Raw genomic sequence first — 13303 nt, 5'->3', positions numbered from 1 at the left:
CCCCTGCGCCTATATTACGTGGCCCCTATAATTTCTTCGGAGTACACCAGGATTATATCTCCCTGTAATAATCCTCTTCTATTTAGATTACTTAGATTATAATACTCTAAGACTAGATTACTATAGATTACCAGTAATCCCCTAAGATCTAGCTCCTAGATTATATTTAATTTATACTAAGCTATATAGCCCCCTTTAGTATATATATATTTATTTAGCACTAGATAGAACTTAGCTTATTAGCTATTAATAAGACTTCTTTATATTAATAAGCCTAATACGTATTACTTAATTATTAAGAGATATAATAGCTACCTACTTAGTATTAACGCCTTATACTATCTGCAAATATAAACCTAGTATAGACTGGTTTCCCTGTTTAAACCTTATTTATTACAGGGTTATGGTTAGGATATGGTTATATTGGGCTATGGAAGCTATTTTGTTTTAGTGCTATTTATATAAGGGTTTTTCTAGAATTATAAAAAAGAAATATATATAAGAAAGAAAGAAAAGAGATAAGTTAGGAGAGGGAGAGTAAGAAAGAGAGAGATATAAATATAAGAGAGAGATATAGATATAAAAGAGAGGAATAAAGAGATATATAGAGATAGGAAAGAGGAAAAGAGAGATGTAGGGATAGGTTAGGAAAAAGGGTAGGTTGGCATCTAGGTGTGTATTTTCCTAGGCAGGTCTCGAGCTATAGAGGCAGCTGAGATAGCCCTAGTCTTGGTTAAGGCTAGGCCTATAGTTAAGTCAAGCTGAGAGGCTGTAAAGGGACCTAAGAGCTCTTGAAGCTGCTTATAGGTCTGTGAGGTCTCCTGATCCATAAGGCTGCCTGCTAAGCAGGTAAGAGGGTGGAAGAAGGCTCCGAGAGACCGATATTTCCGCCGCTTCTTATCCGCAGCTTCCTCTAGGGTGCTATAGGGGTCCTCCTTTGCAGGTCCCTTAGAGATAGCTACGATTTAGATATCATAGAAGTCGCAGCTGTTTCTAATAGTGACTGTAAAGTCGGCCCAGAGGGAGGAGTCTTGCTAGACCAGAGGTTTAATCTTAACCTCGAGGTCAGGCCGGCTGCCTAGGGCTTTCATAAAGGCCCTATTAATAGCATTATGCCTTGCAATCCACCTTCTGCTAGCTCCTTTGCAAGTATCCTTATAATCTAGGTTAGCTATAGCACTATAGGCACTATAGGGCAGGTCTAGAGGCTTAATAGGGTAAAAGAGGCGGCTTTATAGGGCTTTAGTAGTCTTAGAGTCTGTAAAAGAGAGAGGTTTTTGTGTAGGTAAGACTCTAAGCCACTTACAGCCTAGATAGCTAGTATTTTCTAGCCTTGCTTACTTACAGGGCAAGGGGAGGTCCTAGAGGTAGGCCTCTAGCTTCTTCTTATTAATCTCTTTATATACCTCCTTTGCTGAGGGACCTAGGTCTCTAGCCTGAGGAGGGGGAGCTAGGGGATAGAAGAAGGAGGAGATTTTTTCCAAGGTGGCCCTGGCAGCTTCCTTGGCTGCCTGATATAGGTCTGGAGCCAGTTCCTTATGTAGAGGGAGCCCTAGGCCTCCATCCCTTACCGGGAGGGATAAGGGATGGGGATTAGGGTCCTCGGGGAGGTCAGCCGGGCTTCTTGCCACTAAGGACCTAACAGCCTCCCTGATATAGATATCAGCCTTTCCCCATAGATCAGATAGACCTTCTGAGTTTAGTTGCCAAAGGAGGTGCCGTAGGAGGAGGTGGATGCTGCCTTGCAGCAGGAGGAGGGAGTGTTGCTTAGGGAGGTCCTGGAGGGCAGCTATAGCCTGCTGCAAGGCATCTAACTTCTCTTCTAAGAAAGACCTTCTTTCCTGGAGGGGACCTATGAAGGTGCCAAGGGCTTTGAGGTCTTGGTCTCTGAGGTCCTTGATAGCTATCTCCTTGCTTTTGGCTAGGTTAAGCTGATAGGGTGACTTCTCTAGTACTTCCCCAGCTATATCAAGAGCTCCTTGGTCCTTAGAAAGGATATAGAGGTTATCTAGATAAGCAACTAAGGTTGCCCCTAGGAGCCTTCTAGCTAGTTCCTCTAAGGTAGGTCTAAAAGAGAGGGAGAAGAGAAGAGGTCCTAATGGGTCTCCTTGCCTGACCCCTTTTGAAGAGGCTATAGAGGATCCATCTGCCAAGACTAGCAGCGAGGGGCCGTTGTAAGCCCACGTTGCAGCCCTATAGAAGGCAGGGGTAAAGGTGGAGACCGAGGAAGTGATAGAGTGTCTATTGCCGCTGTTGAAGGCGTTGCGAAGGTTAATAGAGGTCAATTATTAAAAGTTAGTTAGCCTTGTTAGGGCCGGCTATAGCTTCCTTAAGCAGGCAGATAGCTAGCTGGTTTAACCCTTCCTGTGCTATTTACGCTAAGCTGGAAGGGTAATAGTATATTAGATCTATAGGAGGTCTTTAGGATAGCCTTCATAGCCACCTTGTAGATAAGATCTCCCATAGCTATTGGCCTTATTCCTTTATCTGGCTTCTTAAGGCCGATAAGTCGGCTTGCATAAAGCAGATCGGCGCCTGGGCCTGTGTCCTGACGGATTATATCTGCCAGAAGTCTCAGGAAGGCTATTACAGGAGATCTATTCCTAGTCACCAGGCCAAGAAGGGACCTAGTCCAGCCGACGCCTCACGCACGTCCACAATTGGAATACGGTGTTATTTCTGATGCACTGCACAGATAAATCATTCTGAGATGTTGACAAAATTTACACAAATTTGACAATGTGATATGCAAATCTTTCGAGCCCAGGCCGCTTCCAACTTTGTAACTCCCCGAGCAAAGAGTCTTCATCTATCCATGAGAGCACGGCAAGATAACTTACAAATCTTATTTTAATCTTTACACCCGCTTCGGTTGTATATAGATACACGAACTGCAGTCGATGTGTCGACATCAGCTGATTTGTTCCATGCACTGTTGGCTCCTGAAAGACCAACATGTGATTGGTGCCTATTGCTGATAACACATGAACACTCCTGCCACTTAATAACGCAAATGAGTCGTAAGAAAGGTGTAAAATTGTGGTACCTGCTGCATATTTGTGACATCAGGTTTGCTTCGAGGTGAGCTAGTCATACGTCATGCCCCAGTTACGTCATCCGGGACTAACATCCACCACCAGAATATAAACTCACTATCTAGCCAAGCCTCGACATTGTAGTCATCTAAAACACAAATTCTCACCTCAAATAAATCAAAATGTCGAAACTCGTTGAAGACGTCAAGTCAGGCCTAAAAGGCATCCGTGGAGCCGGCGACGCTCTACGAGGCGAAGTCCTCGACGCAACAGACCAAGCCTTCGACACCAACCCGCAACACCCCGAGACTCTCAAAGACCGCGTCGACAACAGAACCATTGCTGAGAAGGGAAAGCAAGAGATGCACGGCGCTGATAACATGATTGCTCGTCGCGAATGGGAGCACAAGGGCGTTGAGCCACCTGCGCATGTTGGACGAAGAGAGAATGAGAAGCCATTGGCGACGCAGACAGAACCTCTTTCCAGAACGGCGGCGCATGATAGACCTAATGAGGGGTTGAGCAGGGAGCCAGAGATGGGGCATTTCGGGAGTAGAGGAACGGAGGGCGGTGTCGTGAAGGACCCTGATGCGAATCTGCCTAGGTATGCTTAAGCCTAAAATGTAAAGGCCGTCTAGGTAAGATATCATGATCTTTTACTGGCTCTATCTACAGCACTGACTCTTGACTCAGCATTTCGCCACTACGCTCCTTGGTTAATGATACCCGTTCAGAGAGGCATGAGGACTGTTAGTTCGTAAGGTAGCTCACATCATCTCACGATACTGAGTTGAGTGGGACTCCTTTGACTGCGTTGGATTGATATATCTCATTAAGATATCATAAGTTTTAAGTATCAATGGATCAGTCAAGTTAGTTAAAGAAATAATCACAAGGATTTTGTATCAGATAGTTACCAAGTGTTTAAATGGATCTGTCAACTAGAATATCATTGCCTGATATATCTCTGTACGGCTGATATATATGGCGCTCTCTCGTTAAATGTATGATTTAGCAGCACCTTCATACAGGCCCCCAAAAGCCCCATACCACGTATCAATAGCCTTGGCTGCCATACCCGCCCCGATCGTATCATCACCCCTCTCAAACTTGGGCACGATCTCTCCCATAAACTCCTCCATCGTCAATGTATGCGGCGCATGCTCCTTCTTATTATCGTCAGGATTCTCCCTCTCACGATGAAGATTCGACTCCACCATCGGAGGGGCAATTTCAACAACGCGGATCTTGGTATTCTTGAGTTGAGTGCGGAGATTCATGGAGAAGAAGTGCAGCCAGGCTTTGGTACCGTTGTATACGGGGTTGATGACGTTGAAGGGGATGTAAGCGAGACCGCTGGTTATGTTGACGATAAGAGCATTGGGCTTGGATTTGAAGTGGGGAATTAAGGCGAGTGAAAGATGCATTGGTCCGCGGATGTTGATGTCAATCTCTTGGTCGGCCTTTTCGAGAAAATCATCGTTCTTTAGAACGTCAATTGGGCGCTGAACACCAGCGTTGTTGATAAGACAGTCGAGCTCAGGGTGCTCGCTGGTGATTTTCTTAACGAATGCAGGAATATCGGCTGTCTTGCCAGTGTCGAGGACATAATAGCCAGCGGCGCCGATTTCCTGAGTCGTAGACTTAAGGTTCGATTCAGTTCGTCCAGCAAGAAGAACCTTTTTGCCCTTCGAGATCAAGTACTCGGCTAGTGCACGGCCGATACCGCCACCTCCACCGGTGATGACGGCGCAGTTGAACGCGAGACCATTCTGCGACATTTTGATGATTTCTGTGACTTGCAAAAGCCAAATAGGTGATGATATTGTAAGTCTCTGAAATGAATACCGCAATTGTTACGCGTAGATATATGAGAACTACCACGGAAGTTCGGCACTGCAGTTGTAGCGGCGGTGGAACTGAGAGGTGTTCGCGTCATAGGTACTAACTTCAAACTGCAAAAGAGGCTAGTGATCCGGACGCCAACTCGGTCCACAATAGTCTAAAGTCCGATAACCACGACGAGTCCGATAGGAAATAACGAGATGATAATGACGTAAACCCGACAAGATTGCGGATTTACGTCTATTTCATAAGCCAAACCCGAACCCTGCAAGCCTCCCTAATGCTCATATCTTTCCTATATCCTCGCAGAGAATCTTTGCAATTTTAAAGTCCTGCTCTATTGCTGGGCTGTAAAATGCACCGGCTTCGAGATAGCCTAGAGCGAAGTTTGTCCATTTTTTGTTGACGTCTGATACGATGTCGCGGATGTAGGGGTACGGTGAGACGCTGAGAGCGTATATGACGCAAATTTGGCCGAATATTCTGAGGTATGATTAGAATTGGTATGAATGAGAGGGAGAGGGAGTATTACTGGCTGCAAACGAAGAATTTGAGAGGATTGCAGCTCCTCATTGTGTCGGTGACTTGAATCACTGACGCCCAGGCGAGAACAGCGCTTATAGCGTCACGGCATTTTCGGAGGTGCCCTTCGGTCAGAGATGATGGTCTTTCCAGGGCTCGATGGCTGTTCAAGTCAGTATTGTGAAGAATATTGATTAAATATACTTACAGTAGAGGTCGACCAATGTGATATCTCGCGACAAAATACCGCGCATGTAACCAAGCCGTCACAAGTGCATCAGAGGGAGACTCAGCCTGCGTCAAAGGCGACTTTGGATCAAACTGAAGCATAGGAGGTAACCGTTCCCGCCATTGCTCCAACTGCCGAATCAGTTCATCCTCAACCGGCTCAGGTGGATAATCCGACGTAGGATCTACCTTCATCAGCATCTCATCCTTTACTACCACGAAGGACCTCAAAACTTACTAAAATGGAACAAACTATTCCTCGCTCTCGTCAAAATAAGTCGGTGCGCAAGCTGCGATAAAAAGTGATAATGAAAGAACGGATCATCACCTGGATATCGAAACGATCCAAACGAGGCAATGTCTTGAGCCGAAATGAACTTTGGTAGAGCGATGTGTTCTTCGAGATGCAGGGAGTTGCTCGGTGGAAGGTTGAGTTCTTGGGATAGGACGGCTTCAAACATACTTGTTATCCAGAACAGGCGGGATTGCATGTCTAGCATCCATTCATCCCGATCTCTTGATAAGCTGCAGATGTTTGTTAGTTAGATTGCGGATGGCGAATGGGGGCTTACTTGTTCCAGAAGTATGCGCTGCATGCGCTTGCTTTGCTGAGCATGGCCCACCAGTCGATGGGCCTCAAAGCCTCGGCGTAGAACAATCTATCAACGTCAGCTTCATCCGAGATACTTCGGCAAATCTCACCCTGAGAGAAGGTAAAACTGGCAGGCTTGTAAGTCCTGCTCGCACATCAAAAAGCCGAACCGTTTCCTCGCCTCATTAAAAAAGTCCAATCCCGGCATCTCCCCATCTTGTCCAACATAAGGACTTGACACCGGCGTCCCAGCAAACCCAGCTTCTTGCAGCGCTTTCTGTCCCATCGAACCAAGTGCCATTACAACAAGAACTATACAGCTCTCAATACAAATCCCAAAGTTCCCATCAATGGCAACACCAAGGGTTCGTTGAAAATACGTCTTCTGATCCAATATCGGATTCGCTAGATTAAACGTCGTAAAGTAAACATCAGATAACTGCTTTAACGTCGCAATACTCAATTTCGAAAGCCAATCCGATGAAATATCCACAGACGCAGCGTGCGGAAGTTTTGGCCGTGAAGCTTCAAGGCGTGTCGAGTATGTACCGCCTTGCATCTGACACATTAACTTCACAGATTCAGGGAGTGCGGACTGGATTGCAGGCCAGAAGAGGACTTGATGCGCGCTGAAGGAGATAGCGGGATTGGGATCATTTGGTGCTGCTGATGAGTCGATCGTTTCGTGGCGGAGAAAAGATGGGACGCCGAGGACTTCACTTGAGTTTGCGGGAGATCTGGGGTTGAAAGGTCGCAGGGCGGTGGCTATGGAGCGATGTTCTGTGGGATTTGAGTCGTGAGGTTTTGAGTCGTCGATTTTACCTTCTATACGACGGAGGATGTTGACGATCATGCCGAGAGAGGCTTCATTGCTGATGCTGTTAGTGCTGGAGCTTGGTTGATCGAAGGAGCTTTAGACTTACCGCGTTGCTTTTCTTTGAGTGAAACGGCATTGAATACCGAGGGACTTGCAAAGTCCACATGGAAAATCTTCATCACATCTTGTTTTTTTCTGACGACAGTATTCACATGCCTATCATGTTTGAGTCATCTCATCCCCGGCGAGACGGTAGGAAGCTTACCTGTCTGGCGATGAAGCCTCTTTGTCTCTTTGACGGAGGTCCTTCATCTGAGCCGTTTGCCTCGACGGCAGGACTGCTTTCTTCTCGGTCTGCCATGCAGGATTATCGGTGTTGTTGATGAATTGTAGTGTTGTCCGGGGAGGAATGTCAAACTCCGGCTGTGGCACGTGCAGAAATTTCAGTGGCGCTTCGATAGATGCATATTTCACTTGCTACATACAAGTCGCGTTCACAGGAGTCATCTTCTTTTCTCCAGTCAGTAATAAACAAAGCAATAATTCGGTGCCTAGTGGAGTAGACTAATCAATTTTTTGCCAAGTACTTTTTCTTTCCTGCCGACATCAATTCATCCTCAACGTAAGCTCTTTACGATCTTTCAGCCCGATTCTCCGCCAGTTCCATTTCCAACTCATTGACAGCAAATACCAAGTCCTCATTGTATCTATTAGTCTCTTTGATCTGATTCCCCGAGTCCTGAATGATCAGGAGCGTCGCAATATTAAGCGTCAACCCAGATACGTAAGCGAGCGGAATACTAGCCGCTGGACTCCAAGCATATGTGACAGCGCTCGTGAGACTCGTCAGCAATGACAATGTGAGCATCGTGTAGAACGTCTTGGGAAAGCTCGTCTTGATCTCATCCTTCTTGTTCTTGTTGAATAGTGGTTTCACGATGACGTACAGTCCTGCGAGTGACGAGATAAACTGACTGAGCGTTGAGTAAAAGTTGCTGTCTAATGCAGGTAGTGAGTCGGGAGATCCGCAGAGGATGGTGGAGTAGATGGTTGGTGGCATTGCGGCAGCAAGGATCAGAACAACGGGTGATTTGGTAAGTCCAAAGAGGCTTGTCCAATGATTTTCACGTGCGTCAGGGTTGATGCTAAAGCGCTGTCGTAGCTTCGTCAATCGTCTCTCCTTGGGCTTGGTAGAACCGTTCTCCACATGGACCGTAGTAGTGTTACCATCTCTCCCGAATGAGGTCCTTTGGATAATGCCACCAGATGGAATGTTAGAACCGCTCGACCATGATTGAGCGCTAGAAGAATTGACGAATGGTGAGAGGTGTTTGGGACGTTCTGGCGAGGACTTAGTAATTGACAAAAGACGAGCCAGGGTCTATCAGCCCAAACTTACCTTGTTCGACACGCAATTCATCGACCTTCGCCGCACATTCCGCCAAGTTAAGCTCGAACATGTCAAAGGCGACTTGGATGTCCGACAATAAGTCCACCAGAGACGTCCCAGCCATCCTGTCAATCTGCACAAACGCCTCTTTGACAGAGAGGTAAATAGACCGAATGTGGGCAATGTTGCTCTTCAAGTCGCCAATCTTGTCGCTAAGCCACTGATAATCCTTTACTTCATTCCTCCAGCGTTCGAATACAACAGTCCATTCATATCTCCACGAGTAGCTAAATCCATTTTCCAAGTTGCCCAGCATAGAGAGATTCCGTGAATGCCAAGTCATTTCGGGTACTTTTCCATAATCATCGAATGCAGATAGAGATGCCAGAAGATTCTTTAAGGAGCGGCATTGTAGAATGACAAGAGGAAAAGATATTGAAATGCATAATTCGGCAATCTCCAGTCGTGCCTCTCTCATAGCTCCAAAGACTTTCAGTATGTTGATGGTAGCCATGTCAACGAGAGTCGGATATCTCTGCTGTAAGGTGCTCTTAGCCTCGTCCCGGACTCTCTTGGCTTCATCAGTGTTGCTTTCTGCCAGGAGAGGACTGGCTTCGATCCCGATAATACTGGACATACTCCCGGAGATCTGCTGTAGTTTTGTGTCCATCGTTTTCAATCTAGCGAAGCGAAAGTCCAGTAGGGAAAGCCATCTCTTTGGCATAGGCATCATTTTCAAGCTCTTGAGGCTCATACCAGTTGCCTTGCCGCGCATACGTGCGCAAGGCGGATTAAGGCAACCAGAGGCAATCCAACCTGCAGACGCCACCGTTGCATAGCTGCATATTTTCCATTCTACCTCCCGCATGGCATAACAAGCTAGTATGCAGTGTGTGAAACACGATCTTGCTTATTGGCTAAGCATTATCAATTATCATAAGTCCCAAAGCCACGGCGGCTACCGCGCATACGCCTTGGCCCAATCGCGCGGTCAACGTATGTCACCAATCATGAGGCAGATTTCCAAGACCGGATGTAACGGTCTCTTTCGTGATCCGTAAAGCATTCCTCTAACTACTATCTATAATACTATATACACTGGGTCGGCTCTATATTTACGCCTTTGTCGCAACAACTAACAACCGAGGAAACGGCAAAAGAACCTTTCCATCCTTCTGCGCGGTATAGCCTTGCTTCAACTTATTCAAATAGGCCTCAATAAACGCTTCCTGCTCAGGCTCCGACAGCGGATTGAGATAGGGACGAAGACCGGTCCCCTTGACCCACTCAACAATCCCTTCATGATTCTCCATAACATGCATGTAAGTCGTCTGCCAAATATTAAGATCGGAGCACAAATGCTTCAACCCATCCCAAATCTCAGTTGGTGAAGGAAACTGGTCACGAGAGTAGTTGGCGGCTCGGAGTTTCTCTGTCCATGGCATGTTGGGTGTATCCGCTGTTTCTCGCATCAAAGCGTGACTTGGCTCTTCAAGATTAAAAGGGACCTGAAAAGCGAGACTTCCACCAGGCGCGACATGATCAAGAAGTTTTCTCACAATCTCAATGCGTTGCCCATTCGGCAACCATTGAAAAACAGCGTTCGAGAAGAGAACGTCAACAGGTTCTTCAGGCTTGTAGGTCAAAAGATCAGCGACCTCAAACGAAACATTAGGAAGAGTCTGTTTCGCCTTCTTGATCATATCAGCTGAGGAATCAAAGCCTGAGACGTGAGCGTTGGGATAGCGTTCGGCTAACACGGCGGTTGAGTTGCCGGGGCCGCAGCCAACATCCACGACGCGCTTGGGAGATGTGTTGGGAACGTGGGCTAGAAGATCTGTAGAAGGACGGGTGCGGTCTTTGAGGAATTTAACGTATTGGTCTGCGGACCACGTGTCTTTTGCTTGAGCCATGGTAGCTGAGAAGTAGCGTTTTGGTTGTTGATTGAGGGAGGTGAGAAGATGACGTCGTGATAGTGAAGCGACGCGAGACATTGTCAATTGAAGACTCGTTGATAGTAATGTGAGCCTAGAGAGTATTCTTTAATTCTTGGCATGAGGGAGACAGCGGGGATCGTATTTATATTCGTATTTGGCCACTGTCGTGACTGATAATATTATTCAGTCGCGTGCCATTTGACGGACTGGGATTGAGTTTCCTGCGAGAATGATGTCCTCAGCCGAGTCGGACTCCGATCTCCAAAACCGAGAGAGTGGGACTGCCTCGGTTCAGAGTCGGACTATCGGATGTATTCTTCGGAGACGAGCAGGACCTCCTAAATGAATAGAATTTTTACGATGATCTTCGTATAACAATTTTAGAACTTATGTCAGGTGTATGTATGTTTGTTAGACTAAAGACGCATGGTTGTGGTGGTTGCGGACGATTCGCATGAGCTGTCGTGTTACAATGGCTTCCATCATGGACCGGGTTGAATTCATCACTATAATAACTAGGTTCAAAGGCAAGAATTATCCGTCTGTCCTGAAACTTAAGCTATCTTTATATCAAAGAATTGAATCAAACAGTTTGTAGAAGTAGTAAATTTGTAACGCGATTCGGAGTCGGGACCTTTCTTACTGACAGTGTTTACAAGCCAGCCAATCAGCCGTAACCACAAGCTCCGCGGAACCAGGCACTTTACTAGGCTTACATGAGGATAATCATGGCGAACCCTCGAAGTTTCATCGCAGCTTGACTAATCACTTGTTTCACCACTGTTTGTTTGCATTTGTCAGTTCCTTCCGCGCTCATGTTTACTGTTGATTCTATCCGGCTCTCAAAGAAAGTAGTTAACATAAGTTGTGTGCAGGAAGGGGTTGTCATGTATTTAAAGAGATGAAATGCCCATGAAAGTAAGTTCGTTCTACGCTCTATCATCTCTACCGAAACTTGCATTGTTACATACAATTTGCATCCGTGCCCTTTGCATCTACCATCAATTTAGATCACACGATACACCTTTCATCGCAATGGCAGAAATGAAGCCGATCAAAGTGCTGGGAGTCCACGGACCCAATGCTGGCAAGATTATTCTCCTCTGTGAAGAATTGGGACTCCCTTATGAGACGGAAATCATCCCTCTTACCGACGTCAAGAACCCAAACTACGTCGCTATCAACCCCAACGGGCGATTGCCATCTATCCAGGACCCAAACACGAACCTCACTCTCTGGGAATCAGGTGCCATCATCGAGTACCTAACCGAAACTTATGACAAGGACCACAAGCTTAGCTTCACGTCTGGCACAGCTGAAGCCTACCACGCTCGCCAATGGCTTTTCTTCCAGACGACCGGCCAGGGACCGTATTACGGCCAGGCGATGTGGTTCATCATCTATCAGCCACTTCCCGAAGCTCGCGAGCGCTATGTCAAAGAGGTCAACCGTGTGACCAGCGTTCTGGAAGGACATCTGGCTAAGCAGAAGCCTGACGCGGATGGGAACGTTTGGTTTCTAGGTGGTCGGCTCTCGTATGTGGATGTCGCGTTCTTCACCTGGCAGCATACGGCTGAACCGCGAATTCCGGACGAGGAGTTTAATCAGGATGATTACCCGCATGTTAAGAAGTGGGCGGAGAACATGCTTAAGCGCCCGAGTGTGCAGAAGGTCTTGAAGCTACAGGAGGCTAAGTAGACTTGGCAAAACAGTGTTGGAAGGGAGGTTCCGCCTTCAACAGGCGAGCCACCGTTATAAAGTGTGTATAGGAGTGGATAGTTATTGCCTTGATGTTGGGTATGATGATCTAAGAAACTTTTGTTCGCACTCTACGCGGCTTTGGTCATTTATACGTAACAATCAATCCACCTCTAATTATATTATGTCAGAAAATCAATCTAAATACATATTTACCCAAGAGTTAGATACAGAATGCTAGATATAAGAAGAATTCTAAAGACTTAGGCCTAATTTTCCAGATCCGACCACCTTCGAGCTGAATAATTTCTGAATGAGGGCAGTGATTACAGTTGAGATTTATTAGAATAACCAGAACTCTTCACGTCGAGTTCAGCTACCCTATTCCTCGCGTTTTCACGCGCAGGGGCGCGTCGAGACAACTCTCCCCTGTAAAAATTCTTTCTTGGCACGCACTGTTAGTGCCGTGTTAGGAGCGGGATTTTCTGCAGGCCACGCGACCACACAAAACTGCGGGGATGCTATCGGCTCCCTAACAGCAGTTTTCAGAGAAGGAATTTTGGAGAGTTCGCCTTCTCTGACAACACCTTTGTCGGATCTAATGGCGGCACCTCAGAACCAGAACGCCTTAGATATCGGAGGACGATGCCCATGGCATCGGTAGCGACATCCTCCCGATCAACGACGCCGATTGCGATGGGTTTTTCTCCTTTGAAGGCAAGCCGCACCGTCGGCCTCTGATTCCTTCCCGAGGTTTTTCCCTGCCGCCGCGACAGTCGACTACGAGCTACAACTTGGTTACTGGAGATTGTGGACTGCGTCGGCAGATGTAGTGATGCGCGAGAGAATTCTGGTCGGTGGAAAAAGTTCGACAATAGATTGCCCCCGAACCCGCTGACGGGTGACGGGCTTGAGAAATACAGCACCTTTTGTGCCATTGGTATGCTGGATGGTGAAGGAAGCGGGGTTTCCCTGTACCTAGCTAGCTCAGCACGTCTTTTGCTCCAGTAGGAGATCTGGCTTCGTTACAGCCACCCAGACGAAAAATATACAAACAAACAAACAAACAAAGGGGCGCGTCGAGAACTTGAGTGCTGCCAGAAGCGAGCCAATCATCAATGGCTCCGGCCGCGTGGCCTAATGGCTAAGGCGCTAGATTTCGGTTTCCAGCTCCCGAACTCTCTAGAGATTCCAGGTTCGAATCCTGGCGTGGTCGACAATCCGCTGGAATATATCTTT

The 13303-nt window shown here is 46.9% G+C and overlaps 6 protein-coding genes and 1 non-coding gene across 7 annotated transcripts; 3 read left to right on the top strand and 4 right to left on the bottom strand.

Moving 5' to 3' along the window:
• The first annotated feature begins 3168 nt into the window (after window positions 1-3168).
• FOXG_10078 (uncharacterized protein) lies at window positions 3169-4993 on the top strand. Its single transcript, XM_018389317.1, has 2 exons — window positions 3169-3673; window positions 3729-4993. The coding sequence occupies exon 1, from the start codon at window positions 3218-3220 to the stop codon at window positions 3647-3649; it is 432 nt and encodes a 143-aa protein (XP_018247556.1). The 5' UTR covers window positions 3169-3217; the 3' UTR covers window positions 3650-3673; window positions 3729-4993.
• FOXG_10077 (uncharacterized protein) lies at window positions 4034-4816 on the bottom strand (the record flags this gene model as incomplete). Its single annotated transcript, XM_018389316.1, has 1 exon — window positions 4034-4816. One exon carries the CDS (start codon window positions 4814-4816, stop codon window positions 4034-4036), a length of 783 nt encoding a protein of 260 aa, XP_018247557.1.
• A 171-nt stretch (window positions 4994-5164) lies between the features above and the next one.
• Window positions 5165-7400, bottom strand: FOXG_20216 (uncharacterized protein; the record flags this gene model as incomplete). Its single annotated transcript, XM_018400477.1, has 8 exons — window positions 5165-5363; window positions 5413-5565; window positions 5611-5815; window positions 5869-6155; window positions 6203-6289; window positions 6333-7094; window positions 7146-7255; window positions 7305-7400. 8 exons carry the CDS (start codon window positions 7398-7400, stop codon window positions 5165-5167), a joined length of 1899 nt encoding a protein of 632 aa, XP_018247555.1.
• Window positions 7401-7586: 186 nt separating this feature from the next.
• On the bottom strand, window positions 7587-9204 carry FOXG_20215 (uncharacterized protein; the record flags this gene model as incomplete). Its single annotated transcript, XM_018400476.1, has 2 exons — window positions 7587-8380; window positions 8439-9204. The coding sequence occupies 2 exons, from the start codon at window positions 9202-9204 to the stop codon at window positions 7671-7673; spliced, it is 1476 nt and encodes a 491-aa protein (XP_018247554.1). The 3' UTR covers window positions 7587-7670.
• Window positions 9205-9378: 174 nt separating this feature from the next.
• On the bottom strand, window positions 9379-10563 carry FOXG_10073 (trans-aconitate 2-methyltransferase). Its single transcript, XM_018389315.1, has one exon. It carries the CDS (start codon window positions 10421-10423, stop codon window positions 9545-9547), a length of 879 nt encoding a protein of 292 aa, XP_018247553.1. The 5' UTR covers window positions 10424-10563; the 3' UTR covers window positions 9379-9544.
• An 838-nt stretch (window positions 10564-11401) lies between these two features.
• FOXG_10072 (uncharacterized protein) lies at window positions 11402-12070 on the top strand (the record flags this gene model as incomplete). Its single annotated transcript, XM_018389314.1, has 1 exon — window positions 11402-12070. The coding sequence occupies one exon, from the start codon at window positions 11402-11404 to the stop codon at window positions 12062-12064; it is 663 nt and encodes a 220-aa protein (XP_018247552.1). The 3' UTR covers window positions 12065-12070.
• A 1120-nt stretch (window positions 12071-13190) lies between these two features.
• On the top strand, window positions 13191-13280 carry FOXG_20214. The gene has a single exon. It is a non-coding gene; the product is annotated as a tRNA-Arg (tRNA).
• The last annotated feature ends 23 nt before the right edge of the window (window positions 13281-13303 follow it).

This window comes from Fusarium oxysporum, chromosome 11 (assembly GCF_000149955.1).
Source record: "Fusarium oxysporum f. sp. lycopersici 4287 chromosome 11, whole genome shotgun sequence".
NCBI classification, from domain to species: domain Eukaryota; kingdom Fungi; phylum Ascomycota; class Sordariomycetes; order Hypocreales; family Nectriaceae; genus Fusarium; species Fusarium oxysporum.
This window is presented reverse-complemented; position numbering and strand designations above follow the sequence as displayed.